The sequence below is a fragment of the Desmodus rotundus genome, chromosome 4 (assembly GCF_022682495.2).
Source record: "Desmodus rotundus isolate HL8 chromosome 4, HLdesRot8A.1, whole genome shotgun sequence".
NCBI classification, from domain to species: domain Eukaryota; kingdom Metazoa; phylum Chordata; class Mammalia; order Chiroptera; family Phyllostomidae; genus Desmodus; species Desmodus rotundus.
In genome coordinates, this window is record NC_071390.1 from 138063928 (window position 1) to 138077164 (window position 13237).

A 13237-nucleotide genomic window follows, 5' to 3' on the forward strand; every position below is an offset into this window, starting at 1 on the left:
TCATCTCATGGCACACATGAACTAATTACTAAAATTCTGCTGCAGCACACCAAAAAATACATATTTTGCCAATCTGACAAAAAAAAAAAAAGGTATAATTTTGATTCATTCACATTGGACAGCTATTGTTGTATTGGTTATTGTCATTTTTTTAATTTGACAATCTAAAGGAAAAGAGGTCAGTGCCCCTGACTAAATAGTCAGGTACTGCATGTTTTAAGAATTCTTGCAGTTCACTAGTTGAAAATTGCTGCCTTAGGGGCAAGAGGAATCTCACAGAAAAGAGTTCCCACCTGATTTCCAGTATAGAGCAAGCCTGAGTCTAATGTAAACTGTCAGCTTTCTTTCTCTTTGAACAATGAACCAATATCCCAAAGCATTAGGAACACAGCAGAGCCCCTTTCAGCTGATTCACACCAGTAAGTGACAGTAGGAAACCCACTAGCCTGATGGGTAAAGGGAAGCCCGAACTGAAATGCTTCAGAAGGTCCAGGCACAGTGCTGGGAAAAGGCCCAGCTACACACAATGCAGGAAGCTGTAAGGACTACTGGCCATTTCTCTCGACACCAGCACACATGTAACAACTAGTCTATCTCTTTGCAGAATGCCGTGCAGCCTGCACTGGCTTCCCCACAGTGGGCACTAGTGCACCTCCATCTACATGGGTGGGGCGTGTGTCCTCAGGGCCCCCCTCCGAGAGTGCTGGAACTCAAGCTGTCCATGAGAGGTTTCAGCAGGGGCAGTGAGAGAACAGAGCTGGGTTTGAGGTTCAGCTGTAGCACCTGCTGGTGGGGCAATCTTGGGGAATTTATTCGGCTTCTCTGAGACCCAAATCCTCTTCCTCTGTAAAATAAGGCTAGAAATACCTTCCAGGCAGGATTGCCAGGAGGGTGAGAGAGAGAACACGTGAAGCAGCTAACACATTTGTGGCTCACAAGTGGGTTCTCAAAAAAAAATGACAGCTATAACTACAATTATTTCTCAGGAGGTTTGAGAGGAATTTTGACTCAGCCTCCAAAAGGCAAAAGCTTGTCTTAAGAGAATATCACGGTGAAAGCCTCAACTATCCAGGGTGGTTTTCTACCCTTGATAGTTGTACCAAACCAGTTTACCCTAAAGTCACTCCATGGTTGTGCAAACGAATTCTTTGTTTGTCTGCTCACATTTTCCAAATGTGTACTGGAAATAGGAAAGTGCATGCATGTGACAGAGAAATTTACAAACTAGATAGCTGTTCTGCATCCTTTTTTTTAAAGGTTTTTTTGTTAAAGATTTTATTTATTTATTTTTAGACAGGGGAGAAGGGAGGGAAAAAGGAGGAAGAGAAACATCAATGTGTGGTTGCCTCTCACGTGCCCCTTACTGGGGACCCCGCCTGCAACCAAGGCATGTGCCCTGACTGGGAATCGAACCGTCAACCCTTTGGTTCACAGGCCGGCACTCAGTCCACTGAGCTACACCAGCCTGGGCTGTTCAGCATCTTTTTCCTTTCTCTTCTTCAAAAGCAATAGGAAGGTCCATATGCTTCCCTTTTGGAACACTTGGATCTCTTGAGGTCCTCTTGGGCTCCTCTTGCTTCAGTAAAACCTTGCTGACTAAAGGTAAGAATTTTTCTCACCTCCACAGTGATCTGCTCACACACATAGCAAAGAAAAAAAAAAAGAATAGAAAAAAAAAAAACCCCCAAATCCATGAATGCTCATGCTCTGCTTAGTGGAAACTTCTAACTGTTCAAGAGTGGAGCTCCAGCATCTCACTAGTGGAACATTATCTCAGGACAGTTGGCCATGGTTCTCTTGAAGTAAGATTATCTCCAAATAATTACAAATAGGTAACCGATGCAGCTACATTTTTTGGAAAATAACTGTATGAGGCACATTTAAGGAATTAAGAATATAACTCTATTTATTCAGGTGGACTAAAAATCCTTTTATGTCTTGTGATCACCAGAATAAATAGCAAATACTACATAAAACGTGAAAAGCAACTTTTGGTTGAGCATACCACTTGGATTATGAATACACATGGCCTAACTGCTATACTGCAGGGTCTCCAGTGTGTATGTTTTTATTCTAGCTGCTTATTCTAAGGCGTCTGCTTTATATATCTTGCCTTAAATAGAACTGTGCAGGTGTAATTAATTCTATGCCATTAAGGACAGAAGTATCCTTTCTTGAAACCCATCTTAACTCCTTTTCCAAAGAACTAAAAATTTTATTCAAACTTTGGCAACCCCATCTATGTAGCTACATAATTACAGAAAACTTCATGCAATCCACAAAGCACTGAGAGCTTCTAACAAACAGCTCTCAGGACTACAAAGAGGTGTGATTAAGGTACATTCAACAAAGACTGAGGGTTTACAACTCCATCCAAAGAGATCTGGATCCCACGGGAACAAATCCTGAGCTCGCGATCTTCCGAAACCTGTCTCCGTCTGTATTTCTATTTCAGCTGCCCATAGGAGACATTTCGGTATCATCCCATTGTGTTGGGAACCACCCTGCCTGTAACCCCCATGGTTAAGGCTGAGTCAGAGTTGGGACCATAAGCCACTAGGGAGACAAAGCTTATCTCCCTGGCAGGGGCACCACCTCTGCCCACTTCACCCTGCTTGGCCCTGAGCCTGACCAGTTAGCCAATGACGGGTAAGATTCCTCGAGGGAGAAACGACCTAAGACAGGCATGGTCACAAAAAAGGTCCACAGGGAAGGACTTGGAGTGCTATAGAAAAAGGGGGTGATGGACCCTCGCCCCTTGGCTTTGACATAGCCTGAGTCCTCATTTAGTCTGCAAGAAGTCTCCTAATCTCTTGGCTGCCTTACTTCCCTTGCCTGACTTAAACCTGAAACAATGACAGGGGGCAGTGCAGTCCTGTGCTGGGAGGGGCAGATTCCCTGGGGAATCAGGCCTAAGAAAGAATGCATAAAATCCTGTGAAACCTGCTTTGTTTATACCCTCAGCTTAAATGATAAGGGTCCAGGCCTGAAATAAGTTTGTTTCCGAAAGTTTTTTTTTTTAATTTATTTATTTTTATTTTTATTGTTATTCAATTACAGTTGTATGCCTTTTCTCCCCATCCCTCCACCCCACCCCAGTGTTTCCCAAAGTTTTATAGCCCTTTAACTAACTGACCGTAACTCAGAATAAGCCCTCAAAGTTCTCTATAAATTATGTATTGTTTGACCCTTACTGCCTGACAATGATTGATGAGCTTTATCTGTATTCCTGTGCAAAATAAACCTAATAAAAGCCCATAGAGGAAAAGGCTCTTGGCCCTTCCCCTTTGAGAGATGGGCCACCTCTCCTCCCCAAGCAGATCTTGTCTTGGTAGACTTATTTTCATCCGTGGCGGACACGGGGCTCAGAGGTAAAGCTCCGCGACACCACTGTCTTGTCACTTTTACCTCCTCTATAGTTTTCACATACAATCCCTCCCCTGCCTCCGCTGTCACTGCCCAAGTTCACCTGGAACATTAGCTAGCACTCTCACGGGGCTCCTGACCTCTAGCCATACCTCCCAGCAGCCCCTCCTCCACACAATCCTTCTGAGCTCATCTCACACCAGCTACTCGGCTGTGCAAACTCCTCAATGGCCAGCAGGATAAAACTGGAGCTCCTTCAGTTGGCTCACAAGGCCCTTCATTAGCACACTGACCCCTTGCTGACAATTTATTTGTGTACAATCTCTTTCCGCAACTGTGATGCATGCCCCGTAAGGGCTGGATGGCCACCACGTACAACACAGCCTGGTACGTAGTTGGGAGCTCAAGAAATTCTCATTAAATGAAGAGCAGACATTCAGGCTTTTCTCCTCACTTCTTACCCTCCTGCTCCCTCCCTCACACTTCACACTCAGTGCCACCAAAAAACCTGCAATTCCCAGGATGCGCAGAGTCTGAGCTTTGATGCGTGGCATTCTCACAGTCTGAGATGTCCTCCCTCTGCTTGGGAGCCCGAGCAATTCCTTCTGGTGCATCAAGTCTGGGCTCAAATACTACCCCTGCAGGAACTCTTCCCCTGAGAATCTCACCTGAAGACTACCGTGCCCCTGGTCCCTCTCCCTCTGCACTTCTAGAGCCTGCCACACATCAGGGACCCAGCTGTACACTGTCACTGCTCACGGCTCACTGACAGCGGCCCTCCCCCACACTGAAGGCCAGGGCCCGCGGTGTCTGCCAGCGGCCCCAGCACAAGCAAGGTTCCTGACACAGCACAGGAACTTCCACAGTCCCAAAGTAAATGAATTAATAAATGAAATAATGGCCATAAGTGATAGTACACTTACATACTGCTTCCTGTGTGTCAGCTACTGTTCCTAGCGCCTTATATGTAAATAACAACTTATTTAATGTAAAAAATTAACAGTAAAAATGGATCTAGCTTTATATATCTAGTATATGTGTCTAGCTTCTTTTCACATGCAAGTTAAATAGCATGATAATCATTTTTAACACAAAGGTATAAATGGAAGATCCCTTCTTTTCTAATGGGTATATAGTCTCCATGTTGACAGGGAAAAAGCCATTTGATTTAAAGTGATATTTCCCCTCCTTCAGATGCTACTTCTCCTCTGACATTAGGAAAAAGAATGCTCATGGAACTTAAAAAGATCACCTCTCAACCAGAATTAACATCAAAATAAGAGTGTCTAACCAAACTCCCTGTAGAAAGAATGAACTAAACTAAAACTTATTCCATGAATGAAATTTTTTTCCTATGACTGCTTCTTATTAAATTGATAAATACCTGGCCAGCTTCTATTATTATCCATGTAAATCACCACCTTACTAGAGTGTTTAATGGCTATAATTTCATGAATACATTACTTCGTGAATGAAGCATGAGTGGGCAGTTCCATCCACCAGCTACAGCAACGAGGCTGGAATTCAGGAGCCCAAGTTCTGGGTGCATCTCTGATGTCTCAAAGGGCTCCTCTGCCTAGCTTGGCCACCAACCTTGGGGCAATCAGGAGCAAGTCACTTCGCCTCTCGGAAAGGTCTTGGCCTCCTCTCCTGGAAATGAAAGCAGTAATGCCTGCCCGCCCTCCCTCATCATGGCTGACAGGGTCAAATGCTAGCATGAGGACTTTCAAAACTGTAAAGTAATATACAGATACAAGGTATTACTATTATTTGCTGCTACCTGCTTCTGCAACTTCAACTGAATCAAAATTCCTCTGTTTACATTTGTATAAGGCAGACATAGGAGGAGAACCTCTTGACTATATAACAGGAGTACAAGAATCACTAAGGCCATGTTAAGAAATGTACCCTCCCCTCCTTGGAAGGAAGGTGCTTTGTAAACTACCTTTACTTAACACAGAGGGAAAAATCAACCCTATTAACAACTGGTCTGAACAGCTAAAGCTATGCAAATATGTCCCTTCTTGGTTAACATCACTGAAATAAAATTTTATTGGAAACAAAATACTGTAAAAAAAAAAAAATCCCTATTGCACCAACAATTAGCTTCTGAATTAGCTTTCAAATAGATATGCACTAATGTAGGCCATTGCAAGGATGTATTAAAACAATAAAACTTTTTAAAAACCTAAAACATGAAAAGAAATGAGCCATCAGCGTCTCCTAGGCAGGAACGCACACAGCACCCGTCCTGGCCCACGGTCGCCCTCCCTGCACACTCCCCTCACTCCTCTCCCTGCTACTCACCCGAGGTTTAGGTGCTTCAGTTTTTGAAGGCTGCTGATCTGCGTGGGCAGCTCCTCAATCTGGTTATTAAAAAAGTTAAGCACTTCCAAATTCTTCAGTTCTGCTATGTTTGGTGGCACAGCTACAGAAACAAAAATGCCGACTGTGAACACAGGAACATAACTACTCACAAGGAATGCCAGCAACACATTGTATTTTTCTTCACGTGAGTGAGAGCCGACCATCCTCTGTGACCATCAAATTCACGGATACTTGTTTTGTGTAGGTTTTCCTTACGTTGTAACTCACCTTTGAGCAGAAAGGGAAATGTTTCTTCAAAAGCAAAAGAGAATTTCTGTGCCATTACCAGCTTGTGAGTGAACATTGTGCAGCATATAAACTTTTATAATTTTCATACAACGTCTAGTAAGTGCAACTGCTTCCTTCCCTCTCATTTCCTAGCAGCAAACTCCACATCCCTTCCTGAGTGACAATATGTTCATCGAGCTGTTTCAATAATCCGATATGTGAAGAGCTGTTCTCTTCACACGGCATTAACTCACAACGATTCAAGTTTGACCTTAAATGAGGAGATATTCAACCTACCCGGTCTCTGATTTTGGCCTCTGGCCTTGGCACCTTGAGCAATACACACACACACACACACACACACACACGTTACACAGATTAGCAACAGATCAATGCACTGTTATTACATAGAAATATGAAAAACCAACTCAGTAGCATGGTATGAATACTCGTGTGCAGCTCAAAGGTTAACATAAAACAGTAGGGTCCTCAAAGGTTCTTTCTTCCCTAGAGTATACACCTGCAAATATAAACTTAAAAGAAAATGCATCTCAAAAGTACAAACTCTCAAATGGTAGCAGAAACACTTCCCATAGATTGTAGTTCATGTATTCATTTGCTAATTTAAGCTTTCTATAAAGATTTTATCGATCAGGAGCTTGTTGCCTACGGTTTATGCCAACACCAATACCGAGACTACCCAGGTAACTGAAACCATGCACATGGGCCTTGGGTACAACACAGGAAATGGTTTCATCTCATATCAGTACATTTACTTCTCATCCCACCAGTGCCCTCCAGGGAATGCTCCAGAAAGCTGAGAAAACCTGGCGGCACCTTTGCTTAGAACCACTACAAAGGTGTGTGTAAAGTGCAAACACACATGTAAAACGTTTACAGAGAGAGCCATTCCAGCAGCTGTGGTGTGTAACTTCCGAGGCATAAGTAGAGGACAGGCACACTTGTTCAATCCAGTTTGGGGTCATCACTCTCAGCGTTATAAAATGTCTAAGGTATCGAGGACCTGATTTCTTTCAGAGGGAAGAAGGCTTGGTAGCAGGTAAGGGAATTGCTTTCATTGCAGGAAGGGACTGTGAAGAATACAAATCATTCTAGACGCAGGCGCGTGGGAAGAGGCAGTGATCTGGACAGAAAGTGAGGAGGGCGCGGGCTTGTTACCGAAGTGGCTGGAGGTGGGCATGGAGGCAACAGGGCAGAGTTTAAGGGGATAACCAAGACGGGGGAGACTGCCCCCAGAAACCATGCTCCTGGATGCGTGTGAGCCCTGCCTACACAATCTGACTGCAAGAGCATGTTTTTAGATGTGTAGTCGTAAGACACTTTTGTGCAAATGAATGGTATTTACTTTGTGTAAAGGATCATGAAGAAAATCAAGCTGTGCCTGCTGAGTCAGCAGGTGTCAGCTTACCTGCTCTAAACCTGGACCACCAAGTGTGTGAGTTCCACAGATGACAACATATTGCTCAGAGACCCCACCCGTCCTCCCTGTTCCCCCTCCAGCTACCATAAAGTTGCTCTCCCTGCATTCATCTGATTAGTTTGAGGAGCAATGAAGAAACTTAGTACAACCAGGAGAAAATGATGATCTCAATTTAGCCACAAACCAAGAATAATGCAGCCAGAATTACTGCTCCCTCCCCAAAGTTACTTTGCCAATGCAATTAAATGCTGGTCTGAAGGTATCGCCTTTTTGACAGAATGAGAGATTATTTCACTCTCCTTGCTAAATCAGTCCAATTTAAAACCACAAATTATGCGAAATGTGATTTAGGGCTTTGTTTTGTGGACACAAACAATAACCCCACATTCAATTTACTAAACCTCTCCCAGCCTTTTGGTACACATGTGAATTTTGTGCTTAAAACTCCATTCAAGCTAGATGAGGGGAAAAAAATTACACAGCTAATATTCTCCCTAAACTATGTAATTTTTCCCGCGGCCACAGTAAAAAGCAAAAGAAATTAACATTCAGACCTGTCTGGCAAGGATAACGTTTGCTCTTTCAACCAATATTTGGCGAATGCTTATTATGTGCACAGCACCATACTTTTTAGCACCTGGCATTTCAATACTTTGGGGATAAAGTAAGAGAGGCATACTATTTAAAGAAAGTAACCTACAGAAGAAGGAGTATCAGAGCCAATAAATGAACACAGGCCCAGTGCTCAGAAAACAAACTAACTCCAACAAAACTGTCCACAAAAAAAATAACCAGCTAACATAATAAGTTGTACAATAACTAAACCATATACATACATGGCAGGAACAATTTATGAAATGATATTATGAAAAGGTGGTAGCAATACTGCACTGGTCAGAATATTCTGATGGAATTTTTCAGATTTCTGTGTGACACATTGTCAAGAAGTAGTAGTTTAAAATATAACTAAACAATAAGCATCAAGGTATTTATTATGCGTTTAGAAGGTCCCTTTTTCATCAATCTGTCCAGATTCTGTGACCCCAGCAGCAAACATGCAGCCTACAATGACAGCAAGGAGCTTATTAGCACAGCAAGGAGAGGGCAGTGTGGCAATAGGGAGACAGGCGTCCCAGCCTGGTCATCATAGGCTGGCTTTGGCCTCCCTGATCAGCCTTTAAATTCGCTGTGTGTCCTCACTCAACTCAACCTCACTGAACCTCTGCTTCCTCCAGACTAAAATGAGAAGGCTGGATTACAACCATTTCTAAATTCTCTACCGCCTGGCTTTGACATTCTGTGACTCTAAGAGCTGGATTATGAAAATCAATGATATGGATATAAATAATGCAACAAACAGGACCCTCAATTAGGAAGCTCAGTCATGTAGAACTTTGCTTATGACAAAGAATTTATTTTATTTTTAGTACCATTTTCTGTCTAGCAATGGTGGCTGCTTTAATTTTGAGACTTCAGTTGCTGGACTTGGGAGAAAAGTCCCTAACTACTACTCGCAGGTGGTCCCTGGCTCCCAAATGCCACATTCTGCTCTGGTCACAGGATTGGTTGACTGCTGGGGACACTTTCAGCCCAGAGCTTCCACTACGTTTGAAAAAGGTGACAAAGATCTGAAGATGTCACCCCAAAAATTATGCCCAGAGCCTGGTCTCAAAATATCTTCTGGCCATCTAAGAATCAGAATTCTATTCTAGCTAGAGTTTCTCTATCCAAGAACCCTGTGAGCCCCAGACTCAGCTGGCAGCCCCCGATTGGTTTCTGGATGGTTCCACAAGAAGCCCAAAAAGTACCTAGCAGGGCTCAGAAGTGGGGGTCAACAGGAAACCCAGCTAATCTCCTACATTAAAGTTCCTTTTAAAAGCCTCCTCAGGCAGGAAACTTCAGGAAGCACTCACTGGACTCGGTGGATAGACTGGCTCCAACTGTAGGACACCAGCGACCCAGCTCTGTTCCTGCGTAACAGCCTGACTTCTTCCAGAAGGTTATACACCCGTCCTCATCAGTTACATGTGCAATAGGCAGAGCTACCAGGTGCTGCACAGCTGAAGCATAGCCACAAAATCCGTGTACCACTCAGGAACATCCTCCCTGACTAGCCGGCAGCAGCCAATGACCTCTCCTAACCGGAGAGCCTAAATAAACTGCTGTTGTAATAATTACGAGATCCATTCTAGGACGTTGACTCTGAAATATGCAATTATAATTCTACAGCCAGTGACTTATGTGTAAAGCCTTTTAGGACTTTACCCACACACTAATAAATAGCAGAGTACGTGCAGCCACTAGTTAAATTTAAATCTACATTGGGAGTGTAAACTGGTGGTCACTGACCATATGGCTCTGGAGACCTATACCATTAAAAAACAGTATGGAGGTTCCTCAAAAAGATAAAAACATGGTCCAGCAAATTCACTTCTGAGTATTTAGCCAAACAACCTAAGTGTCCACTGACACACGAGTGGGTAAAAAAAAAATGTACTATATATATATATGATGGAATATTGTTTAACCAAGAAAGAGAGAGAGAGAGAGGGAGAGGGGGGAGGGAGAGAGAGAGAGGAGAGAAGAGAAAGAAAAAAGGAAGAAAGAAAATCAGAAAATCCTGCCATTTGTGAGACAGGTAGACCTTTGCTAAGTGAAATAAGACACACAGAGAAAGTCAAATATTGTATGATCTCGCTTAAATGTGAAGTTAAAAAAAATTTTTTTTTAAAACAAACTCACAGGAAAAGAGATAAAATGTGTGGCTACTAGAGTCAGAGTTTGGGGGCTGAAGGAACTGGATGAAGATATTTTTAAAATTAATTAATTAGTAACTCAACTGCTTGGTCTCACTGGCCATGTTTCAAGAGCTTGGCAGCCACATGTGGCTCGTGGCGACTGTACTGGGCAGCATGGATATGAAACACGGCCGTCACTACCAACATTCCTGTAGACAGGGCTGCTTTAAAGCAGCACACAGACCTTCAAGTACATCACAATTACCAGAGGGCTTTTAAAACACAGACTGGGGTAGAGGGTACCATACAGTTTGTGATTGAGTAGGTTTGGGGCAGGGCCTTAGAGTCTACATTTCCAACAAGTCCCCAGAAGATAGTGATGCTGCTTGTCTGGGGACAATATTTTGGTTCAGAAAACTTTTAACTCATTGGTGACATCAAAATCATTAACCAATAGGCACATGCCTTGCCCCACACAATAATGCTGGGTAAGATCATAATAACCAATCTTACCCAAGCTAGGACTCCTCTGTCACTTCAATGAATTCTGAGCCTGCACATGCATAAAGGTGAACAGAAACAGCAACAAAAGGCAATCTAGGTGGCTGATGCACCCAACCTCGAGGCTGCCATCACACCATTTCCGGTGGACTTCCACTTCCCCACACAGATCTTTATGGTGAATCAGCATGGAGTAGAATGGGCAGCATTCAAGGGGAAAGGAAACACTGAATCCCCTAGCCCACCGAATTAAGTTGCTCTGCAGCAACCTCATCATGCCCAAGTGTGCTCACATGGCAAGGTGCCCTCTGCTGTTCTCTTGGCCTTTGAAACATGGAGGCTAACTGCAGAATGCTGGGCGGCAGACAGCACAGACAGACCAGCTGGATGCAGCCCTTCTGGGGGGCTTTTTGAGCAAAAGCAAGCACGCTGTGGCCCCTGAGGCAACGACACAAAACTGTGAAGAGTGGCAGGCTCTGGGAGCAGCAGGCACCACGCAAAACATAAGGACAGGAGCTCGCCTGCGAGCAGCCCCGCCTGCGTGCAGCCCACAGAAGGGCCGGTGGGGCACGCATGGGTCTCCAGAGCCATATGGTCAGCACTAGCAGCCAGCTCCTCTTCAGCCACAAATGGTTGGTAATAGACCAGGCACCAAGTTCCCACCCACGGCTGCTGGGAAGCCAGAAGCTGCGCAGAGCACATGTAAGTTTTTGTCATAAGCACGTGCAGGGTGAACTCCATCACCACTTCAGCAAACTTCTGAGTAGCTAACAATGCTCTGCCTCTGCCCAACTATTTTGACAGAAGCACCCAGACTGTTTTTAGCTCTGGTAGTTCCTGTAAAGGAGAGGTACTAGGCTGGAGCATGAAAACCAGGGAACTCTGCCCCCATATGCCTCTTTGGAAAACCGAATTTGGGGTTCACCCACTGCCTCCTTCTTGTGAAACCAAGAAGAGATGGCGAAGCTCCTCTGTGCAAGGAGAGGAACCCTTACTGGGAGCTGAAGGCTGACAGCAGCACGTGACCCGACGGTGGACTTATTCCCTGCTGCTTGTGCTTATTTCCAAAGTGCCACAGACCCATGGGTCAACCAAAGACACCAGAGATGGGATAAGGTAAAGCGAAATGCAGTGAACAGCATAGCTGCCCCAAATAGGGCGTATTTATATTAAATATAGGAGACTTCTGTCTGTTGTAATACAGAAATATGCCTGGTCAGATTTTTATATGCTTCTGTTGCTTTAAAAATATTTTTTAATTTAAAATGCTTTAAAATTTTTCCTTAAAAAAATGTCTTTAACAGAGAAGAATAAAGTAAAAGAGGGGGATGGCAGAGGATATTAAAATGAGGCTGGATGTTTAGATTCCTAAGTTACACTGCTAACAACAAAGTGATTACAAAAATTACAAAAAACATGAGAATACATGAAAATGAGTGAGATTATTCATTACATACACAGTGGAGGGAGAAAGACCAGTTGAGAGAAAATGGCGAAAGCAAACACTGCTTTGCCCCATGTGTGATGAAGAGGTCACTGGATAATAACCACCTCCCCCTTTGCCCTGAATGAGGGAAGGCAGGAAGAAGCCAAATTAACAGAAACTATATACAATATGACTCAACACATTGTTGTCCAGAGTGAAAGGGCAGTCCTTTTAATCCTTAGCTACAATGGCTACAAGACATTAGTCTATTCACACCACAGAGGCAAGTCTAGACTAATTATACAGACGCCAATTCTTTCAGTCAATTAGGAGCCATAGTCTTGAATGCCATTTTGATGATCACATGTAAAAGAAGAACCTCTTCGCTCTCACACACAAATCTGCTCTTCAGAATCTTATATGGAAAAAAGTTCATTTGTACTTGTAGTGATCAATAACTTTTGTTTTGTGGCCAAAAAACACAAGGTAAATAGTGACCTAATTTTATCTTAGCATAAGAATTTGAAGTTCAAAAGTATACTAATGATAAGTAACTTTGCAGGGTTTATGGAATTTCCCCCAAAGCAGGTATTAAAGCAGTGAATTAGAGTAGTTCGGGGTTATTTAAAAACATAAAGTTTATGAAACAGTAAAGCAAATTCTCATTTAATATGATCTGCATGATCCTCGAGGTAAAAATAAAATAGCAAAATATTTTATTTTATATAAACATCCACCCAATAAGGGCCAGTCCCCCCCCCCAAATATTTATTAGCTTTATGGATGACGAGAGCAATGCTGCTTTCAGTCACTCAGCAGTATTTACTGAGCATCCGCACCTACCAGTACATACTCATTGTATCCCAGCACAAGCCTCCTAAGATTCTGCGGCTTGAGTAATTCTAACCAAAAATATCCAACTTAATCCACTACAAAAAAATAAAAAGATACTACTCTTTCAGCAACAATAAAAATAATCAATTATACAAAAATTAGGGGGAAAAGTTACAAACAAGCACTAGGCAGATTTTATAGCATAAAGTCAGACATGCAGAAATACGTGCTCCTGGGCTATAAAAAGTGTGCACACAGAGTCAAACGAATCTCCTGAAAGCTGACAAGCACAGGTTTCTGCTCCTCTGAGGACGCAAAAATTAGCTAATGTCCGAA

General features: G+C 43.2%; 1 protein-coding gene across 5 annotated transcripts in view; it reads right to left on the reverse strand.

The window, feature by feature from the left end:
• The window catches only part of RSU1 (Ras suppressor protein 1), a 189309-nt gene that overhangs the window by 141423 nt on the left and 34649 nt on the right, over positions 1 to 13237 (reverse strand). For all 5 annotated transcript variants that reach the window (XM_045183669.3, XM_045183664.2, XM_024576023.3 and 2 more), the window contains one exon: positions 5674 to 5794. In XM_045183669.3, coding sequence (XP_045039604.1) covers positions 5674 to 5794 — 121 coding nt within the window. The remainder of the gene's footprint in view (positions 1 to 5673; positions 5795 to 13237) is intronic.